Genomic DNA, 24,175 nt, shown 5'->3' with positions numbered 1-24,175 from the left:
CTCACACACACACACACACAGACAAAACACTTGGTAACATCTAAAAAATGTGCTCTTAGTTTGCCTGTTGGTCCCTATTCAATATGTCAGCATCCTGTTGGTGTTTCTCACTATGTTCCTGTAATCAGCTCTCCTGTTTATTAAAGGTCACTTTGATCAATACCTCACTTACATTTCGTTGGCAAAGTAAAGGTCGGCTTCAAGATAATCTCAGGTTTCAGTCAATGAAGTTTTTCCGCTGCACACCTTGTAGTTTTCCTCTAATTGACCAGCGAGGCAAAAGAAAACAAAATCCTATTTTCTATCTAAATTGATATCTAAATCTCTCCCGTTCTTATGTAAAAACCCGCTGTCGGCGTAGTTAGATGCATCTCAGGGTTATTCGGTGTGTTCGTCACAGCTCACTGACCAACATAGGCCCCTCTGCTATTATATTAATGGGAATCAATGCTTGGTAATTAGATGGCATTTATAAGCTGCTCCTGCATCAGCAGTTCTGCCCTCTGAGCGAGGCGTAGACCAGATTTCCTCTTTCTAGCTCCACAAACCACAGGACGCCATTGATTAGGCCTGGGCCAGCAGGTTAATGCTGGAGCAGTGGTAACCATTTATATTACATATATAGTATATATATTTATAACTCTTTCTCCTCATTTTACCTCTCTCCCTCTCTTTCTCTTTCTTCAGGAGAACCTCTGTCGCTTCAAAGTGGAGTAGCCTGAGGCTTTCCTTCAAATATAATTCCTTGAAAGTCATCCATTCAGTGTTGCTGCAGTGTTCCCAGTATATCAGTTTGCTATTATACAGGGTCTGGGTCGATACTTGCCTTTTATTAAAAATCTGATATCAGCCAGTCAGTGTCCACCTCTGATATGATGGATATGATGCAGTTTGTTTTATTATTTATTATGTATTTGATCAATGCTGCACTGGGAAGACCTTAACCTGAACAGATTCTTATGTGACATTTTGATCAGATTCCACACAAGGATGGATTAAAAGTTTATTATTATTATTATTATTAGTAGTAGTAGTAGCAGCAGCAGTAGTAGTAGTAGTACTAGTAATAGCAGTAGTAGTAGTAGCAGTAGTAGCAGTAGTAGCAGTAGTAGGAGTAGCAGTAGCAGTAGTAGTAGCACTAGTAGTAGTAGTAGTAGTAGCAGTAGTAGTAGTAGCAGTAGTAGCAGTAGCAGTAGTAGTAGTACATAGATAGATAGATTCTTTATTGTCCTCTTAGAGGAAATTTGTTCCACAGCCTGTACACATACAAAACATCCAACAAATACAAAGACATGGAGGGGCACAGAGCCAGTCACAAAAACAGAACAAAGCCTTAAAAAAAGGGGGGGACACAGGCGAAAAAGAGCATAAATAAGTCACAAGGGCACAAGTCCATTATTGAGGGCAGTGATGGCAGAGGGCACAAAGCTCTTGCTGAAGCGTGCCTTTTTACAAATCAAGGATCTGTATCTGTGGCCAGATGGGAGTAGGGTGAAGCATGAGTTTAGGGGGTGGCTGGGGTCGTGTGCTATGATAAGTGCTTTACGGGTGATGGCAGTGTCAAGTGGTGGGCGGGGTGACTGAAAGTAGTAGTAGTAGTAGTAGCAGTAGTAGTAGTAGCAGTAGTAGTAGCAGTAGTAGTAGCAGTAGAAGTAGTAGTAGTAGTAGTAGTAGTAGTAGTAGCAGTAGTAGTAGTAATAGCACAGCCATTATAGTCACAGACAGCCTTGGAACTCACTATCTCTCCAATTATCCTCTCAAGTATGACTTTTTTTAATTTCTCGGCCCAAATAAGGGATTTTGGATCCCACCTCCTTTCAGTCTAATGTGAAAATGAATAGGGGTTATAAAATTATTTACTTTAATTATGTCCAACGCTATACATTTCTTTATTTGTTGAGGTGGCTTCTGATGGGTTTTGTAGCTATAATGCAAAAAAATAAAAAATCACCATACCAGGCAATTTTTAGGGACATTTGTTTTCCAGGAAGGAAAAGTAACAAGATCTTGATATAAAAATACAAGAAAATAAAAAATTTGAAACCATTATTTGCACTCCTCTAATTCTCAAATGGACCACCATGATGACGCCAGCTGTAATAATAATAAATTTTATTTTAAGCGTCTTTCATGGTAACCAAGGACACTGTACATAATCATGCACAAAACTAAAATGTCAAAAGGTACAATCACAACAAAATGAAACAGACTATCAAACAGCAGCAAAGGAATGATCAAAGCATAAAGCCCAGAGTTTAGGAAGACAGGGGGAAGGCAAGTTTGAAAAGAAAAGTTTTAAGACAAGACTTAAATGAAGTAAAGGAGGTAGTGGCACGGAGCTACTGGGGCACAGGAGTGCTGCACAGCTTGGCGCAGGTAAACACTAAAGGCTCTATCACCCATGGAGCAGAGCGAAGCAGGGGGGGACTGAGAGGAGGGAGACCATGGAGGGACTTAATGACAAGCAGGAGGATCTTGTACTGTAGGCAATATTGGACTTGGAGCCAGTGTAAGTACTGGAGAGTTTTTTTTGACAAACTACAGCCTGTTAAGCCCATGAACTCACTCAAAGGAGAACAATGTTGCAGTCCAGCGTGGATGCAACAAAGGCTCAGCTACAGAGTGTGTGAGGGATGTACAGAGTCTGGAAATGTTTCTGAGGTGGAAGAAAGCTGTTGTGGTGATGTCAAAGGTGAGAGTAGCATCCAAAATGACTGGGAGATTGTGGGGGATATGATATAGCCAGGGATAGACAGTGGGATGTGGGCAATTTTCTTGCGGGTGGCTGGGGAGGCAATGAGGATAGCCTCAGTTTTATCACTGTTAAGTTTGATATCCATGCGACAATCAATGAGAGCAGGAAGAGGCAGAGTGAGGGAGCGTCTGGTGCGTATGTAGATATGTGTGTCGTCAGCATAACAGCGGAAATTTAAGCCATTTTGATGGATGATAAGGCCAAGAGAGAGCATGTAAATGATGAAGAGCAGTGGGCCCAGAATGGAACCCTGAGGAACACCTTGGGAGACAGATATGACTGGTGATGCCCAGTAGATTTTCAATGTGGTGGAGCAGAATGCCGTGGCAGATTGTGTCCAACGCAACAGTATTTCTGTACTCTGCTTAGGCCTAAACCCCTGATTGAACACCTCAATCAAGTAATTTCAGTCCATGTGGTTTTACTCCGCAGTCCACAATGGATGCTAGGAGATTTGCGACGCAGCTGCAAAGCCTTTATAAGAAATTCATGTTGTTCTCCATCCCTAGATGAGTCAGATAAACCACATATCAACAGACAGATCGAGCCCAAAGCCAGTGGGCTGATCTTAGAGAATTCCTCCACACTTGACGTTTTACCAATTCAGTGTGCTTTATTCCTGCTTTCATCTCTGATACTGCCTCAGACTTTCCTCTCTGCCCCTGTCGACCTTGAGAGCCCGTTGGAGCCCGGCTTCACAGTTTGAAATCCACCTGCTCCATCAATAACACACACGCACACACACACACACACACTCACACTGCAAAAAATATCCATCGTAACATGTCATTTAATCTAGTATTGAGTCTTGAAATCATATTTTCTTTATAGAAGTCATAAAATCTGCCACTAGAGTGAGATAATTTCACTTATTCTCAACACAAATCAAGAACTTTCTGTAATCAAATGCCATTTTCTTCATACTTGTGCAATGATTTGCCTTATTCTGCCTTGTTTCAAGATGTTTTAAGTCTGAAACTAGTAGATCTGCATTGGAAACAAGTGAAATTACCTCACACCAATGGCAAAATTGTTTTCAGAGAAATAGGATTTAATTTGAGAATAAATGACCTGTTAAGATGGGCATTTTTTGCAGTGCACTCACACAGGCATGCACACACACAGGCACACGCACACGTATACACACAAATACACACACACCCATGCACTCAGATGCAGTCATGACCAAATTGGTACATGCACACACACCCCACCCATCCACCCACCCACACACACACACACACACACGCACACTCACACAGTCAGGCACAAGCTGTGTTCTATAAATCAGTCTTGGACTAAAGGTCTGTGGTCTGGTTACTTTTTAAGGAGTGTGTTGGCTTAACAGGCCTGACAATAGGCAGCATGTTGACATCAAAGCTGCCCACTGTGCTGTGAAACAGGATCGCTGCAGAGGGAAATGTCAGGATGACACACTCACTCAGGAACACGGCGCTGAAAATGAAAAGCTGATGGGGTGGAAAAACATCAAAGTTTCTGTTTCAAAAGCTCTTCATCTCGTCCAAACTGAGAGGCGGCATGCTGACCTCATCCAAGGCTTTCTGCAGCGTGTCTGAAACTGCGGGGAGAAGTAATGCTGGGTTCAAGTGATGTGGGTTTCTAAAGGCCAGTACTGATGGTTTTGGATTGGAAGCTGCCAATAGCCTGATCTGCTGATATTTGATATCTTTCAATTTGGCCATTTTCAGGCCAACAAAGCATTCGGTGTTTCCCCAAGAATATTATTCTTGTCAGAGGAAACAACATTTAGGCCATCATGGGACATTGAAACCCAGGATTATAATTATAATAAAAACATATTCATGTCAACATATTCATACTTGTGTGGAATCTGATCAACATGTTGCATTAGAATCAGTTCAGGTTAAGGTCTTCCCATAGACAACCAGTGTAGTATTGATCAATTCTACAATGAGTATGTAATCAATCAAACTGCATCATATCCATCATATCAGAGGTGGACGATACTGACTGGACCAAATCTGATTTTTAATAAAAGGACAATATCAACCCTAATTAATACCATATTTTTTCTTGTTTCCGACATACAGGGTTTCTGGTCTCTGAATGGAGTTGTGGGTTTGAATCCCACTTCTGACCCGCAGTTTTGATACTCGTTTAATTGTTTAATTCTCTGTGATCTGGACTTAGAGGCTGCAGGAGAAATCTGATCATTCCTCTGTAGCTGGGCTCTCTGTTCAGCTACCCACACACATAGAAAGACACTAACTCACATGCATAAAAAAACACACACAGAGGCAGATAAACAGTCAGTTCATGCATAAGTACAGACACACTTAAAAAGTAGACAGACACACATCGCTCCCTCCTCACTGCCTTAATGCAGCAATAAACTCAACATTAAGAGCACTAATGACTTTCTAGTCTATCAGTCCACAGTGGGACGCCAGTATCCATAATGCAGACGGGACAGAGAGCCAAAAAGACACCAGCATCCATAATGAAACAGGCAAGCCAGCCAAAGCTGCCACGGTCCAACCAGTTTGCTCTGGCCACTGGCGCTGGATCCTCTTCTGGGAGCAGAGATAGTCTCTTATGTTCTCTGAATTATTTATTCATCACCTCCCACCTTTCAAATGGGAGCCAGCCTGGTTTGCTGCATGATTACAGCAGCTTGCTTAATCTCTCAAAAATAATGGTGTATATATTCTTCAGGCACACACAAACGCATGCACACACACACACACACCCAAGTACAGTGATGCACAGACACACTCTAACTAATGTTTCACATCACACAACATCAATGCAGATTTCAGTGGTATGAGAATTTCTTCCAACAGAACCGCAGTGTTTCTGGCTGAGTAACACTAGACTGAAGCCCAGTGAAAAAGACGAGATCATGAATGCCACGGTCATGAATGAATGAGAAAAGAAGTCATTACCATTTATATTTTCTTTGCCATTCAAGTTTGCCAGGTTGCTAACTTACCAAATAGCACAGAAAAACTGTGGTTCTTTGGCTCTGCCCACTGAGGTTTAAGTCAACCAATGAGATTGTTTCTGCCTTCAGTAAATGTTTGTAGAACTAAAAGTACAATCTGCAGAAAGCAAGACAGTCACTTTCTGCTAAGAGCCTTCACCTGGGGAGGTAATATTCTAACAGTGTAACCTGTTACATATTACCTGTTTAAAACACAAAACCTGTTTAAAAATTCATAGAATGTGATGCTTAACACAGACTTTTTTCCAATTTACAGACAATAATGTGAACAGATATGTACGCACCTGATAATGTTAGAACTGGTGGATAAACCTTTTAAAATAGAATAAAATGTCCCTCTAAATGAGTAAAAAATGTAATAAAACCTGTTATTGTATTTTTCCTGATAATGCAATACATCATTACATTTATATTCATTTTATATGCTATATAACTTTTTTTAATTATTACAAATTAAATTATCAGGCAATTTATTACATTAACAGGCATTAACAGGCTGTAATATGATTTCACTGAGTACTGATTAATTTTTGACAGTAACTATTATGGATTGCAGTTATCTTTAGTTGTAACCAGATCACTGTTATCCAGTTTCATGTAATAAAAGCTCCCCAACCCTGGCTGGAAGAAATGCATAGCTTGTGAATAAATAGTGAAGCCATGTAGTGGGTAAGTCAATATGAAAATGAAAGACACAAACACTAGAGGGATTAAAAATGGATGATTTCATTATAAATCAGGAGCCAAGACACATAAAACATCAAGGTAACACTGGTATTGGCAGTAACACTTTGACCTGGAGGAGCATCCCTCTCACAGATGAATATTACACAGGATTTCAGTAACAAGGTCACTTTAAAACTCACTACAAAGCTCCGAGACTCCATCTAATGAATTTGAGAAATGGTCATGAATTATTAACTAAAGCTGATAAGACATCATTTTAAGAGCCAAATGTGTGTGTGTGTGTGTGTGTGTGTGTGTGTGTGTGTCAGTTGTATTTTAGTTGTAGTCCTCTTCATTCCTCTGGATGGTGAAGGTCAAGGAATTAAAAAGCAGAGATACAATACAATAGAGGGTGAGATAGGGGTGTGAGTGTGTGTGTGTGTGTGTGTGTGTGCGTGTGTGTGTGTGTCACTGTTGCAGGGCAGGAAGAATGGTTCCCATGCAGGGTCCAAAGCCCACCCTGTATCCAGCTCCTTCACAGTAACCTGGACAGATGGGAGGCAGAGGGACATGATTATTATTATCATTATTATCAGTACATTTACGATATTACATTTTTACATTTTATCCATTATAGAGTACAAATGTTACAGGGTTTCCACTTTTTATGTCAAGTTTTTACGAAGATGTATTGAAGGGACATAACATAAGACTTCCTAGTAAAAATAGAGTAATTTTGAAAAGAAAATGTTTTCAAAATGTCTTACATTTTATAAAGATCAAGAATGAATAATATATGTTATGAGTTTGTTTTACCAGGGAGACAACACAGCCCAAGTGAGGAAAGGAGATGAATACTTCAGCAGACTAGGTTTTACTACACCTAACTTTGACAAAAAACAGTGCCATTCATAGATTTTAAGACCACAGATCCCGATGCATATTAAAAATGAAATGAAAAATCAAACAGATTAATACTTTATATGTACCAACTGAATATGGGACGAACAAAAAAGGGAGCGGTGAGTCACTCTTCAACTTACTACTGAATCTAGCCTGCAGTGTGGACAGAATGAGAGTGGAGATTGGGTGGTGGTGTGTGTGTGAGCGTGTGTGTGTGTGTGTGTGTGCGTGCGTGTGTGCGTGTGTGTGTGTGTGTATGTGTGAGCTTGCGTGTGTGTGTGTGTGTGTGTGTGTGCGTGTGTGTGCGTGTTGCTGCAACCAAAGGCTGACTAATGATTTCAATCAGCAGTAGAGGTCCAGCCATCGGGGCCCTGGCCCTTACACACACACACACACACACACACACACTCTCTCTTTCTTCTCTTTCTTCTAGTCTTCAAGTATCAAATTCAATTTTTAGGGGGAGAAAGTGAAACAGTGGCAGCCTTGTACAACCCAGAGAATGAATGAATTATTAATGCTACACTGTGCTGAGACAGTGGCCTCTCATCCTGCCGCTGGCTGTGTGCAGGGCTTGTACAGCAGCTTTGACTGCTACAAGTTGTGGGAAACAGTGTCTCTGCAGAGCAAGCTGAACCGGTGGAGCTCCACACTAACTGATGTGCTGTTTGATCGCTGACTCCACCGGGGTTCAGCAGCCGCCCAGGGAGGCCGGGCTTTGGGATCAAGGTAAAGAATGGAGCACAGATTCTGTCCCGCATATGTGTGTCATACACACCTGTCTGCCCAAACATTTTTATATTGGGTGGTAATTACTTAAATTCACGACTGTTAGGCTACTGAACAGGCAGTGATTCTCAGCTACGTGTCAGAAAAAAATCATGAGATGAAATTTGACGTATTTATTTAACAGTTCACATTGGGTGAGTGCATCAAAATTACAGCAATATCATGTACATGTATGTACAGGTATGTGTCTGTATATATATTATATATATGTATTTCATTTTTGGCGTTTCTTGTTTTTGTATCCTTTGTTGCTTAGTTTGCGTTTTTAATTGGTTTGTTTTTATGTGTGGACACTTCAATATCTCATTTCCATATCTCCCATGATTCATCAAGGCATTCCATGGCAATGCATAGTTTCATTTGAGGGGTGGAAATGTGAATAATAAAGAGGTGAGCAGATATATAAGAGTGAATTAGTGACAAAAATATGTTTATGTAGCTAACGAGGATGTTTTAATGATATTATTGGTTATTCTAGTACTAGTAATAAAGTGATTCTCTACATTGTCACCCATGGGTGACCATGGGCACCAAAGGCACATTCAAATTCCACTAGTGAATTTTCTGTACAGTCCCAAGGCACAATTGTGATGACGATTTATAAACCTAATTAATTGATTTAGTAATGTTATTATTATTCATGTATCGTATTAATTATATGAATTATATGAATTAACTTAGTTATTCTTCTCCTTCTTCTTTCTTGTTATTATTTTAGGTTGATAGCCAATTTACAAGCAGGCAGTAAACACACAAAAGTAATTTCAGTAACAAATATGTGGGCTTGTTTTGACCGGTAATTGCGGTGCCTCCCTGGGGCCGGTCAGTGTAATTGTGAAAATGCCAGCCCACTGTGGTGACATGCATCAATCCCCCAAAGTTTCCTCAAAATCCTATTAGCAGTGTCTGAGATAGCGCATTTGATGGATGAATGAACAAATAGATGGAGACTGATCCGTTGTCCTAAAATACAACAAAACACCCAAACCCATATCCTTCCTATCCAAGACCAATAAAACACAGGGAATCCAATACTGGAGCCGGGGTGTGAGGGATATTAAATCTAACCTGTGATGGTGACTTGGTCTCCGTCCTTCAGGAAGGTTCTGGCTTCTCCTCCGCCCAGATCGATGCTCTTAGAGCCTCTCCATGACAGCTCCAGCATGGAGCCAAAGCTCTCTGGATCCTGGAAACACACGGCGCAGGGACACACACACATCATACACATAGAAATATACTGCACATGTCAAAACTTTGACAGACAGCTAAACAAACATTCTCTGTCTCATATTATATACACACCTACACACACATTGCAAAAAATATCTATTTTAAGTAGTTTAATCTAGCATTGAGCCTTAAAATTTTATAACAAAATGAAAAAATCTGCCAGTGTTGTGTGATAGTTTTACTTGTTTCCATTGCAAATCAATGTGTTTCAAGAATGTTCTTGAGTTTCTATTCCTGTCCTGTGCTTTGCAAAAGTAAATGTTTGTATTACTATACTAGTGAGGACCCTCCATTGACTACATTCATTCCATAACCCTAACCTTAACCTACATGCCTAACCTGAACCCTAAACTGAGGATTGGCAAGAGGAGGATTTTCCTCATCTTTCTATCCTTGTAAGGGTTGTAAGGATATTTGTTCCTTACACGGTAAGCATAGAAACACACACACACACACACACACACACACACACACACACAAACACACACACTCACAGGTCCACTGATGGTCCCGGAGGCCAGCAGGTCTCCTGGTCTGGCGTTGCAGCCGTTAACTGTGTGATGGGCAAGCTGCTGCTTCATAGTCCAGTACATGTACTATAGAGAGACAGATAGATGGGGATGAAGAGGGGAGAGAGAGAGAGAGACTGTCAGTCAGACAACATCCTGGTTCTCCACAGCCATCCACTGTCTATCTGCCCATCAGATAGCGATTCCCTGCATGCAGTCTGGTGATGGTTGAGAGCAGTGAGGAGCTCTGCAGCCTTGAACAGTAGACATACTGTTTAAATGGGCAGTAAGTAAGGCCTTCACTGCCTCATAGCACAAAATGACCACAATATATATGTCGGGGTTGATGGGATTGTTGATCTATATCAGTGACTCAACCATTACAAGCCCAAGTGCTGAGATATGTGGCTTTCAAAACTCACTTTCCAACCCATTGTCCATACAAAAACTCCCTGCCCATTGTAGTTTCAGGACACTTGAAACTGGGGTGCCAGAGACTTGTGTAGGAGGAGATAAGTTCTATCAGTGTTGTTGCAATTTCCACTGGTTGACAATAGAGATCGATAAAGGTTATAGATTACTTAATGTCCCTTCAGGAGGTGGATATACAGTCACCCTACCATCCATACTGCATTGGTCAATGGTAATAACTCAGTCTGACTGCAACACCTCTATAGTGAATGGCTGCAAAGATTAGGGTGAGACCAATATCTCAATTTCACCTGCAATATTGTATATGCTGATATCCAGTATTGTGATATTTTTAATCACATTTCAAGGCTTTTAATGAAAAACCACAGTATGAAATACTTGAAATGATGTTAAAGCTGCATTAGGCAACTATGCATGTAACTATTTGAATTTTGAGGACTTCATTACCACATCATGTAAGCTTTCCCATGTGGGAAAATGTTTTGACCTGTACAACAAAAGACGGCATTTTGAGATTAGCACCAAAGATGAAGACAAAACAAAAAAATACAAGTATCTCATGGATTGCCACTTTACACTTCACAACATTATCACATACTATAGACATAGAGCAGATCTGCATTATACTGGATGTCTCTGGCTCAGTATACAAGGCTCTTACCTTGAAGTTCGACTTGCATATGGTTGCTGCCTCTGCCATGCTCTGCCCTTAAAAACACACAGCATAAGTAACTTATGTTAGAACAGAAAATCTCTTTGTAACATAAGACAGTACTTTCAGTAGTGTGTTATAACTTGTGATGTAGTGGTAAATGAAAAGGTGGATAAACTATGACCTCCAGTCAGTGATCATCATAAGGCAAACCAATCTGGACAGCTATATTTTCAGAAAAGCAATAATTTATGTGTTTTCCTTAAAAGACCCTATCCTCATATAACTTGCATCAGTTAGAAACTACTTATGATGATGTATGCTATGAATTTAGGTCATAAAGATTGATGTCAGCCTAAAAAGGAGGGCAACTGAGTTTGGGTGGGTTCCCCCTCCACTACATGCCAGTTTACAACACTGTACGTGTGTGTGAGTGTTAGATCCATGAAAACATAATGGAGTGTGTGTGGAGGGGAGGAATGGCAACCACTCTGCTTAAAGTGTAGGTGGAAAGTATAGGCGGTAAAATATTAAGTGAGAGAGAGAGAGAGAGAGAGAGAGAGAGAGAGAGAGAGAGAGAGAGAGAGAGATTAGATGCAGCTCTCAGACATAAAAAGCATTTAATGGTAACTCATTACCATGGATGGCCTCGGGGCTTTCACAGCCAAGCACAGTGTGTGTGTGTGTGTGTGTGTGTGAGAGAGAGAGGAAGAGGGAGTGTGTTTAACTACAAAACTACATAGAGAAACCATTACAATTTATTAGATTATCGTCACTTTATGTATAGTGGCTATAAATATCTATAGTATGTACCTTTTAGTGACACGGACAGGTTAATGTTGAAGGTGTAAGCGTCGTCGTGTCGCAGGTAGGGGAGGGGCTCGGGCTCCTGAGCAGAGAGCAGGAAAACAGGAAAACAAACATTTAACCATTTTCATGCCAAATTCCAAAATATTGTAATGATTCAGTGTTTCCCCCAGAATTTTATGCACGTCAGGGTGGAAAAGCATCTGAAACAGCAGGTATTATCATCAAAATGTGATGTTCAATGCATTCCAGGAGTTGTTTTGTAATGAAGTGTTGTAATTTACTTTTTTGGTGTAACCAGTTTCCCTCAAACTGCCTCATCTACTTCTACTTCACTTAGTGATTTCCTACATTTCCCAGAATGCCTTTTGACAACCCCCAGAGAAAGGGGAGTGTAGTTGTAGCTTTGAGTATGTGTAGGTGAGGGAGGAAAATAAATAGTCATAGTGATATCGTGAATGAGAGAATGAGAGTTTTTCCAGTTGAGGAAAAGTCAGAGTGGAGTCCCTTATTCATAACACTGCTGCATTGCATTCTGGTCTTTTGAGGCAACTGCTGGTGGAGAAAGTGGTCTCTTCTACGATGGATTTAAATGCAAAATGCTGGATCTAGAAAGAAGCCTTGATTATGAGGGACTGACAGCAAAACCTGACGTTTACCATTGGTGTTTTAGGGTGGATTTTTTTCCTTTAATATATGTTTCAATTAATTTAATCTTATTACACAATCTGTCATGACATTTTGATCAGATTCCACACAAGCATGCATCAATATATTTTCTACTTTATTTGCCTCACCAGAGAAATCATTCCAGTGTGGTGTGGGAGGACTTTAGTGGATTTTAGCGGTACTGACCTGGATGGCGTTGGGCTCAGCGAAGGGCAGCAGGGCCTCCATGGGGACGACCCAGGGGGAGATGGTTGTCCCAAAGTTCTTCCCCAGGAAAGGACCCAGAGGAACATATTCCCAAGCCTGGATGTCCCGTGCTGGGAAGAAACACACACATATGTACAGATACTGCATAAGTGCAACACAAAAAAGTAGATGATGTTACTTATAATTTACTTTGGAATTTGTTGCTGAAGTGAAAAAGTGGCACGGGTTGGAATGCTGGACTCGAGTAAGCATATTCACACATTAAAGAATGCATATACACACACACACACACACACACACACACACACACACACACAGATGAGGGACTGATGTGGACTGTCCCATATATAACTGGATTATGACGAGTACTCCTTATCTGAGTTTCAAACAGTTTCACTTGAAAATATACTGTTTGGGATTCAAATCATGCGTACTGCAGTCGTTTGAAGTTCTCATTTCAACTCTCATTGCTTCTCTACTCTCTCATAACCTATCTACTGCAAAATCTCCTTGCCTCTGCATTTCTCAGTACAAAGGACTAACCCATCAGTCAGTCAGTGTCAATTCTGGTCAATGAGCCATCCAGGCAGCGTCTGTGCTGCGATGAACTGGTTGGGACTAATAACCCAGTCAGGATAAAACATCTAAAGTAATAATTTGATGGTAATATACATGAAATCATGAAAGCTTTTCCATTTGCTGTTCTAAATACCCGGTGTCAGGTGGCTCTTTTCTGGGAAAAATCCTCTGCTGCACAGAAAGTGATGTGTTTTATGTTTGCGGTTTGTTTGGAATAAAAAGAAGAAGAACTGGGTAGTTGGCACGATCACCAAAGATGGAGACAAAATAGAAAAACAAGGAACTTGAGGATTACTACTTTATAGATACTGTGTGTAGGATTTGCACAAAATGTACCACAGTAAAATAATGATAATTATAATGATCGTGGGCATAAGTGGCCTGTGTGAGCTTGGCTCTATCAACATATTTCATTTGCTTCTCCCTGCTGTTGCTTTTGCACTTGTACTTACCAGTCAGAGGGGAAATTACTTCTTAAGATTTGGAAAAAAATCCCCTGTCAAATTCTTACTGAAAACTCCCCCTATCATCCCCAATTGATTGCAAGAATAGATCATTGAGGTCACATTGGAATGGATTTAACAGCAATATAATGCACGTTACCTTGAAATATACACACACTACAAAACCTCTCCCCCTCACTGTGAAACTAATGAAGCAACAGGGAGATTACCTTCCACTATAAATGCTTTAATCCTGCTCTGCTATCAGTCTCCTCTTCTGTCTCAACACACAGAGATGGCTCATTGGCCAAGCCGTTCCCTCAGCCACTGGGAGCATTTAAGAAAGACTTTTCAATTAAACCACTGTAATGAGAGGAGGGGAGAGGACACTGAGAAGAGAAGACATTTAAGTTAGCGTACGGCTCTGTGTTAGAAATTGTGCATGGAAAATATTCATAGAAAGAGCGCGGTCGGCTAAGCGGATGACTAATCTCACGAGGGCTTCGGCACTGGAGCACAAAATGAAAGCGATGTCAGTTCCCTCCCCGAAACTGCACATTCAGCAGCAGTGTCACAGAGGGAGAAATCGCTAACAGCAGTGTAGTGAAAATACTGAAACCTGCTGCACAGAAGCATCTGTGCACCATTATGATGGGCTGTCCTTCAAATATATGGGCCCTGTCTGGAGAATGCAGGTGGAAATTTTATTTAATGTTCAAAAAAGGGGCAAAACTACCATTCATTACGCTAATTTTTTGCACATTGTTTATTATATCATGCTCTGATTGTAATAATTATCATGAACTCTTAATGTGCTTATAATGCCTTATAATGCCTAATAATGTACTACATCAAGTGAATTGTTGCTTCACTTGAAGTGTTGTTGAATTTTCTGATGCTGGTGTTGATGATTATATTATCAGAAAAGTTTATCTATGCTTTAAAGGGGCTTCTTCTAATGCATCACAATGCTCTTCAAAGTGTTACCATAATTTAATAAAAGAAAACATTACTCTCCATTCACTGACCTTATCATATTTCTTAGGGAGTTTTAGTACCATAGTTTAAATTCAGAATTTGTGTCTTAAGTAATCTTAAGTAAACACTTCAAGTAAAGTGTTACCATAATTTCTTCATAAAACAGAAAAACCTCAGGCAAATGTGAGTAGCTCTATGCCTTTTATCATGCTGTATGGATTCTGCACACAGTGCCAGTCATATGAGTTGTAACAGTAGACTCATGTGGCCCGGTCCTTTATGAGAATGGCACTGTGCGCCTATTCTTCCTCACACCTCACTCTGCCAAGGGCCATAAAAAAGTAATAGCTGCCGCCACGCTCCACAGAAGGCCATTGTGGGCTCTGGCAGAGGAATAAAAAAAAGAAAATAAAGGCTAGTTGTTGTGCTGAAATGCCACTTGCTACGTGCTCTAAAAGTCTCCCTAAATCATACCAGTCAGGCTCCGGCATGGCACGAGAGGTGCAGGCAGCAAATTAGCTTCAATATTTAACCAAGCCACAGACAGGCTGAGAACAGTACTGCAACAACAACCAACAGAACAGTTTGTCAGCAAGGGTGGAAGCAATGACCTGCATTTATTCTCAATACTGTGACTGAGGAGCTTTTTTGTGTACTTACTGTTGACTTTTATTTTGGCCTAAGTGTATTTGACTTAAAGAGGAACTAAACCCCAAACCCAAATTTGTGTAAAGCCTGACATCTAATGGTAAAAAGCATGCTACTGAAATGACCATCTGCCATTGGCTCATCCTTGGTGCCAGCTGATGTCACCCTCTATAGAGTACAACATGTGGTGACATCACCGGGCACCAGATACTACTTAAGTGAAATTTGAGTTTGAACTTGAGTTTGATATTTTGCTACTCTTTCCACCCCTGGAAGTCTGTCGCCTCTTTTTGCTCCTTGCACCATCACTGCTCCCAGATATTGACTAAATGAATAGGGTCCTCTATGTGTTATTGTCGCTACTGCTAGTGCTTTAAGTTTGAAAAACGACTTCCAAAACCAAACTGTTCTCCCGAGTGCTGAAAAACTATCCCAGTGCCAAATTGAAGCTAAATTGAAAGTTTCTAGGGGGGCAGTACAACACACGCTGGAGAGATTTTCACAAACCAAGTCACTTTCATCTAAGCCAGGCAGACCAAAAGTGTCCAAAGCCAACTGAACAAAGAACGTCCTACTCCAGTTAGTAAAGGTTCAGTCAAAAGACGGTTAACGAACTGCCGCCTATATGGGAGAGTAGCAGTTTCCAAACCACTCCTATGATGACAAAACAAGTCTACATGTTTAGCATGGGCTAAACAATACCACAATTGCATTGTTGAAAACTGAAGAAAGTCTTGTTTACGGATTAATCTAAATTTGAACATTATGGTTGCAATGGAAACGGCCGCATGAGAGCTTAGTGCAACAGTGCATAAAGCCTGCAGTCAAACATGGTGGTGGAAATATTCAGGTGTGGGGATGTTTTGCCTTTTCCGGAGTCGGTGACTTGCACTTACACACTGACCAAAGAGAAGTAGCACTCTATTCTGCAGAGGCATGCTGTTCCTTCTGGATTAAAGCTGTGTGAAAGAGGATTCATTTTCCAGCAGGACAATCAGCCTAAACATGCATGAAAGCTATGCCAGGTCTATTTGAAGTTCAAGGAAGAGCAAGGAGTGCTGACTTGCATGGCTTTCCCTCCACAGTCACCAGACCTCAACCCCACTGAACATCTTTGGGAACATTTGAAAAGGGAAAAGACAAAACCTACTGTAACATCACAAGACACTCTCTGGGGGTGCTGGAATAATGTTGATTCTCAGATTCTGCAAAAACTTGTCAAATTGATGCCAGACTGTGATTAAGGCAAACTGTGGACAAAGATTGAGAAATTTTGACTTTCAGTAAATACTAACAAACTTTTTTGACTTACATTGGTGAAAAATTGTGCAGTCTTGTTTGAGAAATATCATTTGACTGAACATTTGTATTCGTTTTTGATAAATGATGAAACAAAAAGAGTTCTTGGTAGTGGAGTCACACTTTTGGACCTCACCGTATTTATTGCAGAATTGATCAATACTACACCGGTTGTCTATGGGAAGCCGAGACATTTCCCACAAAAGTGTGCATGAAGATGTTAAACTGAATTGATATTACAATTGTAAATATGACAGACGAGAACAAACGGGAAGATTCACTTTGAGAATGATGCTTGAAATCCAAACAGATGGGAAAATGAACAGCTGTGTGTCTTAATTGAACGCATTTGCGACGTCAAGCACACAGCCCATCTCAAACTGTGAAGATGTTCTCTGTGCTCGCTTTCATTTGAAGTTTGTTCTCCCCAAGACAACTTGGGAAAAGACCACAAGCATCAAGTTGCCATTTCTTGGGTTTGATATTTAGCCATGATTGCTTCTCCCTGCTCTAAATGTTTCAGAAGCTTCTTCACCCTGACAAGAATAAAATTCTGTGGGAAACATCACATTTTTGTAATTTGTGGGATGTCTTGGCATGATAATAGTCCATTTTTTTCAGCAGCTTCAGTCCATATATGCCATACCAGTATCAGTATCAGCCTTCAAGAACTATTGGTCACTCACATAGCTTAGTAATGATCAGACTGGTTCCACAGACAGGCATCAACGCCTGGCTGTTAGATAGAAGACCTGGGAGAGCAGAGAGCTGTTCAAACAGACCTGTCGTAACCCTGCTCTAATTGACTGACCTGCTTACATCCACCTCATGTTTAATACATGCAGGAAGAGAGAGGGAGAGGGAGGAGATCACGGATGTAGTGGAGGGTAAATCCACCACATCTTTTAAAGCTGAAACTCACAGTATACATCATGGTAAGTCCTATCAAACTGATGTGAGAGAGTCTCCTAAGAAACAACACCAAAAAGGAATGCTTTTCGGAACATATAATTGACATTTCTTTCTAATGGTGGTTGTTGGGATCAACGAGTGGAGGTGATTATCCTCCTTTTTATTTACCGCTACACCACTGGCAGGGATGGAGGAACCTGTTAGGCACAGCCTTCTCTAGAGGTTTCCCAGTTGAGTAAATAATGCATATTCCCAGTCATGTTCTGATGGGGAGGTTAGTCTGCCATTTCAGGCCGGCTTCCCGATGACTAAATATGAAGTGGCTGCAACAACATCTATAATGCAGAGCCAAATTAAGGAACAAGTGCGCTTCTAAGTGAAGAGTCACTGCTAATTAGTCCTATTGATTTGGCAGGCAGACTGTCATCTTTCATCGAATAACTACTATAGTTAAAAAATCAAAACAATCTCAGAAAATTTTGGGAAAGGAGCATGAACTCTGCAGGTTACGTGTTGTGGAAAAACAATTTTGGTTAAGGTGAGGATTACGGTTTTGGTCATAGTTAAATAAGGAAAACTTTAACTAAAAATGAAAACTTCACTCACTGTAGAAAACGTATTGTCATTAGTTGCTATTAGCGTTATTTCAACATCAAAGTACTGCTGTTTCTAGTTGGGTCTCCTCCATGTAATCCTTTCATGGTGGGGGAGTGTATTTCTCTCACTTTTGGTACAAGAAGCATGTTATTGGCTTTTTAAAACCTTGTGCTCATTACACAGAATTTCATGAGACCAGGCTAGACTCTAGACTGCAAACCAACTGCAAACACATGCTGTATAATGAGGATGATATTTGTGTGATGTTGCCTTGTGCAGAGACTCTTACCGCTCCAGTCATTCATGAGCACCATGCCGAAGATGTGTTCATGGGCTTTCTCTATGGGGATCGGCTCTCCTAGGCGATTCCCTCCTCCGACAAAGAAGGCCTATTAAAGAGTAGAGAAACAACATTACACTAAAATAAATATTGACGTATGGTATTGTGTCATATATTATCGCATACAGACTGTATCCCTGAGAAAGGCAACTCAGGCTCCCTGGCTCAATGTCTTTGTCATTTAAACATCTAATCAGACATTACAAACATGAAGTCGCCAATGTGTTCATGTGATTTCAAGTGGTTAGATTAAGTAAACGCTGTAATCACCATTTCCAGCTCAATGTCCAACTGCTTCGACGGGCCAAACACCGGAGGCTTGGCTAAGAGAAAGGAAAAGGTAAATATGGTTATCCAGGTTAAAGTGTGTGTGTGAATAGCAGCGTTGGATAGTAACATGTTACAGTAATGTTACTTTTCCTAGTAACAAATACTATGACAAATTGTTACTTTTATTTCAGTAATGATACTATAGTTACCAATCGAAGAATAAGTTGTCACTTTTGTTATCACCCCCTCTAATTGTCAGATTGTTGAAGCTGAATTATCCAAAAAACGATATCCCATTCCATTCAGATGTAGAATAAACATGGTATATTTTATTCCAATATCTTGGTTTGAGGAGTTTTTTTTCTTCCATCGGTGAGTATGAGTTCTTCTTGCATCTAGTTGTCAACACTTTTATGAGAAATTGTAGAAAATTGGACTCTCTGGGTGGAAGTATTCCAACCCACTACTTTGATGAGGTGGAAATATTCCACTACTTTGATTTTATTGAGCCAAACGATGACAAGAACACAGGACAACAACACTATTTGGAGGGGAAAACTGACTTACCCTTGTCTTTGAAGGTAACAAAGAATGGAAACACCAATTTGGGAGGTGAAATCTAACCAGCAGTGCGACAAACTTCTGCTCCCAGGTAGTAATGAGCACAGTCATAATATTACTTTTGGAATGAGTGATGAGAAATTAGTAATATGTGGCATTTTTTTGAGTAATAGAGCGCAACAATGGTGAACGGTAAGGTCGTTACAACCGGTAAATGTTCTTACTTTGGTCAGGTCTCATCTGTCCTGAGGGCCGGCGGATGGGCATCCCAGAAACCACCACTGATGATGCTCTACCATGGTACCCGACTGGAAGCCTCAACCTGCACAAAACCACTACCGTGTTAACACAACGACCACAGTGGGAAGAAGCATATTTAGTTTGGAGGTGGGCCACTGTGCTCAGACCAGTTGGTGTATTAACCTTGTCTATTCATGTCTATTCAGAAGAATGGGGTCGCACTGGACAGAGATATTTTCAACTTTTATTTCAGCATTCCAGCCTTCATCAGTGTCTGTAGATAAGAGGTCCATTTCCATCTTATATAGGAGCTCTATATATAGCTCTTTCCTGGAAAAAAAAATCCTCTGGCGAACAGGAAGTGATGGTTTCCAGTTTGTTTGGAATAAATAGAAGACTGTCACCTACAGAAACTCAAACTTCATCAACAGAAAATCCAAGGAAAAAGACGTCACAGGACTGGACGAGTAGTTTTTGACTACCATCTTTTTTGACTGTTTTCTGAATGGCTCTCTGTCTCATGCTTACAGTAATCCTTGTTATCAACCACTACATTGTACAACATACCCTATTGATGTTTGGTCTCTACTGAAAATGTATATGGATTTGGACTTTTAGCTTCATGATTTCCCTTTTGCACACTGTTAATGTGTTTAGAAGTGAACCCAGTTGATATGAATCTGGGGCGGTGGTAGCGGGCTTGTAACTGAAAGGTTGTCAGGACGAATGACAGTTGGAAAGATGTGGGTCTCGCTCCTCCCTCAACAACTACTGTCAAGGTTCCCTTGAGCAAGGCACTGAACCCCCATCTGCTGCTCAGTGGCCTCCAGTAGAGGTAGAGCTCACTCTGAAGGTGACTTTCCCCTGATAAATAAAAGTTAAAAATATGATTTGATTGAACTGAATGGTTTCAAAAGTCCAAAAACAGCCCATACAGTGGTCCGCTTATCTATAACATACAGATACAGATGAAGGCTGAAGTGCTAAAAACATGTTGTCCATCATAAAAGAAACACGGCTTAACAATATCCCCCGACCCCATTCGTTTGTACAGACACGGGAAGAAACCTCGGCAGCCGGGGAGAACACCCTGCCAATCATGTGCGTAACCGGTACGCCGCTTGTCAGACTCAGACAGAGAAAGGAGAGAGACACAGATGCCCAGGCAGCCTTAGCATTCCTCCCATGAGAGCCATAGAATAAATGAAGGCTGGCTGCGGTGTGTGACTCAGGCATGGTGCGGGGACGCTCCGAGAGCCATGCTGCAGTGTTTAAATGCAGGCTGATGCACTGAGGCCCAAATCAATTAGAGAAACCTTGTAGTGTCCCTCTGCATATCGCTGCTCACAGAGAGCCTTGAACAATTTGTTCCAGCCTGTCTCTCAATATCTACCCGAACAATGGGATAAAATCAAGGCCTTTCACTCAGCCTTTTAGGTCACTGCCTGTTAATTCTATACTGTATGTTGTTAGTTTGATGGATAGCGTACCAGTTGGGCATCAGAGCGTTCTCCTTCCCCCTGAACATGATGCCAACATTGGTGGCGTGATCCTTGGAGGAGTAGAAGTCAGTGTAATCACCTGTGGAAAAACAGATGGGATAGTTGATAGGAAAAACAGTCCACAGTGCAGGAAGATTCACTTGAAGCAACAAGCCAACTGCCTATATCATCCTTTTTTTATATTGAAGTCACTCAGCACAGACCTGAGTGAATAAAAGCAAAATAATGGAATGTAAATGTAATGCACATGTTGTTAAACAGTGCCCCCTTGTGCTGAAACCATCCATTTCCTCTGTTCCTGTTGACTTGCCACACAGCAACATCTAATACAGCCACCTTAAACCGGCTTTGGATGGAGTCAAAAGGTCGAGACAAGCTCCGTCGACAGAACCAAATGCATTATTCAAAAAGTGTGATCATAAATTTCAGAGATGTGGCAGCGCTGAGGGGGGAGTCGCATCTCCATTGACTGGAACTCTGGATGGACGGCCATCGCTCAAAACCACAGCTCTGATGACAGGAGTTTAGCCCGTCACACACGGGAGGAGCTCACCGATTTCTGCAGGCAGGTGCATAGTGGCTGAACTCTGGTGGACAAATGCTCTGCAGACACAGAAAGAAAGAACAAAGCCTGAAAATAAAAGCTCTCTCAAGAAAAGACCTAAAGGCAGCCTGCAGCCAGATACTGCAGCTAGACGCCTATTGGAGGTTGTAAATACAAGGAATTGACATTAGTTTCTTTACATTTGACCATTTTCATGCCAAAAAATTACAAGTATTCAGCTTTTCCCCCAGAATCGTATTCTTATCAGGGTGGAAAAGCCTCTGAAACAACATCTAGACTATGGGACACTAACATTCTCCATTGAAACCTAGGGTAATAATCATAGTAATAATAATAAAACATATTCATGCATGCGTTTGTGGAATCCAGTCAAAATGTCTCATTAGAATCAATTCAGGTTAAGGTCTTCCTATAGACAACCAGAGTGGTATTGATCAATCATACAATAAATATGTACTCAAAACAAACTGCATTGTATCAATCAAATCAGAGGTGGACGACACTGACAAAAAAAGACAATATCAGCCTCATATATCAGTGTACTGTATAGACTACTGTATGTCCAGATGGTATGCAGACTGACCTGGTCCGGAGGCTGATGTCGTCTCTCAGTGTGCTCTCACTGGCTGACAGCAGGGCCTGCAGCGTCCTCCTGGCCTCCCTCCACGCCTCATAACCCAGACCCATGAACGCATTCAGCGTGGGCTGGCAGGGAAAGCATGTCAGTCTATGCTCTACATTTGATTCACGTTAATACACCATATCTTCCATATACCTCCTCCTAATATACACTGGTATATGTTGAAGGAGCAGTACACTTACTTACTTACTCTATAGGAAATACATAAAACATGACCAAAAGAGGAAAAGAAAATCACGCCTTAAATGGTCCCTATATTTCTGCTATTCTTATACACATAAACGAGTGCATATGTACTCTTCAAGTTTTAGACATATACACTCTACCAAAAGTGATCTATATTAACCTCATTTATCTTCATATTTAAAAATGAATCTCACTAGGTATCTCACTAGTATCATCTTTTAAATAACTTCTTAAAACACTATTTTATTTTTGCCATCCATCCATCCAGTGTGTTATTCCATACACTGGCTTAGTTTCTGATGTTGAAAGAAAAGACATTAAAACCACGTCATGCCCTTAGTAAAGCTGTCCTCTAGCAAAAGTACCATTGCTATTACTGCTATGAAAAGGAGGGTAAAGCATTCACGTACAAATGTATTTTTTCCTTAAATCCTTAAAGTAATCAATGACTTTTATGGACCTCTATTGGTGTCCAGTAGGAACAACATCAACCAAACTTCTTCTAAACAACTTTCCTTGCACCCCACCACCCCTCCCATCCCCTTGAGCAATGGTGGCCTGTAACTGACAAAAACAATTAAGGTACATTTTCATACTGTAGAAGAAGTATCACTGAGTCATTGGTACTGATCGCTGAAAATCTTACTTTAAAAGGTCTTATCTTCATGTAACTTATATCAGTTTGGTACTACTTCCTATGATGTCATCCAATATGTCAGATTCATGTCAACCTAAAAAAGTGGGTAAAGTGAGTTTTGGTGGGTTTTACTCTCCACTACATCCCTGGTTACTGTAAATGATTAACATGGTAAAACAACTTAGACAGCACAGAGAAGGTTGTGTCATTACCTGGTCAAACACATCCTGATGTTTGGATAGCACAGGTCCTCTAAACAAAGTCTTCATCTCACTGAGGTCCAATATCTGGTCTCCGATGGCGACCCCAATGCGATGTCTGGGCTGAGGAAATATAACAACATCACTTCACCTTATCCACAAAGCCATTCACACACATGTTGAGTTGTGACAAGCCAGCCAGAGTTAACCAGAATAAATGGAAGTGAGGCAATTTTTCCTTCATCAAAAACATACATTTGTCACTTGAAAAAATGAAATAATTATTAGTCTACAGAACTGTACTGAATATGGAGTGTTACACTACACATATGCAATCTTGCTGAGATCCTTGCATCGAGCTTTAATAGTTGTATGTTATATGTGGAAAAAACAATTGTATTTTCATTTAGCAAAGATTCCGCCTTAAATCTATTTTTTTTATTTTCACTTCAATACTTTTCATCTCATCTTTATCTTATTACTCAAAGCATGTGGATCGATAAGGCTTTTATTTTGAAAGTCATGACCGGAAGTCCTATGTGTTATATTCCGGCTGACTTGACACTGCTCCACTGCTTGTGTCCATGCAGCAGTGTTTAATCTGTTTGTAAACCCAAGCACTTCCTCCCCTGCATAAGAATACTGTACTTACGTTATCCGGTGTAGAAAACACTCCATAAGGCAGATTGTGGAAGGAGAAGTCGGACTTCGCGTCTACTTTTACGAAAGACATCTTCCAGTTTGCAGTAGTGCCGGTCTATACTCTGCTTGAGTGAATGAGTAGCAGTAGAGTAAGCACTTCCAGATGTTAAGCTGCAGCCTTTGGACAGGCCCACCTCCTCCTGCAGGGCCAATCACACACTGCCTATAACATCCACCCTAACCCAGACCTCTGGAGATAATGCAAACCAGCCTGGAACATGACTAAGCAAAATCACTCTCTCCAGGAGTGATCAGCCTTTTCAGTTTTAGC

General features: G+C 40.8%; 1 protein-coding gene across 1 annotated transcript; it reads right to left on the bottom strand.

Annotated features, from left to right (window-relative positions):
• Nucleotides 1-6,465: 6,465 nt before the first annotated feature.
• fah (fumarylacetoacetate hydrolase (fumarylacetoacetase)) lies at nucleotides 6,466-23,966 on the bottom strand. The gene is made up of 14 exons (XM_071515119.1): nucleotides 23,855-23,966; nucleotides 23,215-23,325; nucleotides 22,123-22,244; nucleotides 21,528-21,577; nucleotides 20,963-21,053; nucleotides 19,457-19,554; nucleotides 18,672-18,724; nucleotides 18,351-18,450; nucleotides 12,585-12,715; nucleotides 11,736-11,811; nucleotides 10,932-10,978; nucleotides 9,824-9,925; nucleotides 9,168-9,285; nucleotides 6,466-6,952 (listed from the first exon to the last, which is right to left on the bottom strand). Exons 1-14 carry the CDS (start codon nucleotides 23,933-23,935, stop codon nucleotides 6,876-6,878), a joined length of 1,257 nt encoding a protein of 418 aa, XP_071371220.1. The 5' UTR covers nucleotides 23,936-23,966; the 3' UTR covers nucleotides 6,466-6,875.
• Between the last annotated feature and the right edge of the window lie 209 nt (nucleotides 23,967-24,175).

Source organism: Centroberyx affinis, unplaced genomic scaffold, assembly GCF_046629955.1.
Source record: "Centroberyx affinis isolate AG114_WGS23_722 - 3 ecotype Tasmania unplaced genomic scaffold, CSIRO-AGI_Caff_v1 ptg000025l_1, whole genome shotgun sequence".
Taxonomy (NCBI): domain Eukaryota; kingdom Metazoa; phylum Chordata; class Actinopteri; order Beryciformes; family Berycidae; genus Centroberyx; species Centroberyx affinis.
The sequence above is the reverse complement of the archived record's forward strand: the minus strand, read 5'-3'. Positions and strand labels throughout refer to the sequence as shown.

Excerpts from the sequence above, each read along its gene's own strand:
- fah (XM_071515119.1), bottom strand. The coding sequence starts at position 23,935 with ATGTCTTTCGTAAAAGTAGACGCGAAGTCCGACTTCTCCTTCCACAAT. Across the intron at positions 19,555-20,962 it reads AACGCTCTGATGCCCAACTG|GTTGAGGCTTCCAGTCGGGT; the intron begins GTACGCTATCCA and ends GGTTTTGTGCAG. Across the intron at positions 9,286-9,823 it reads CCGGGACCATCAGTGGACCT|GATCCAGAGAGCTTTGGCTC; the intron begins GTGAGTGTGTGT and ends GTGTGTTTCCAG.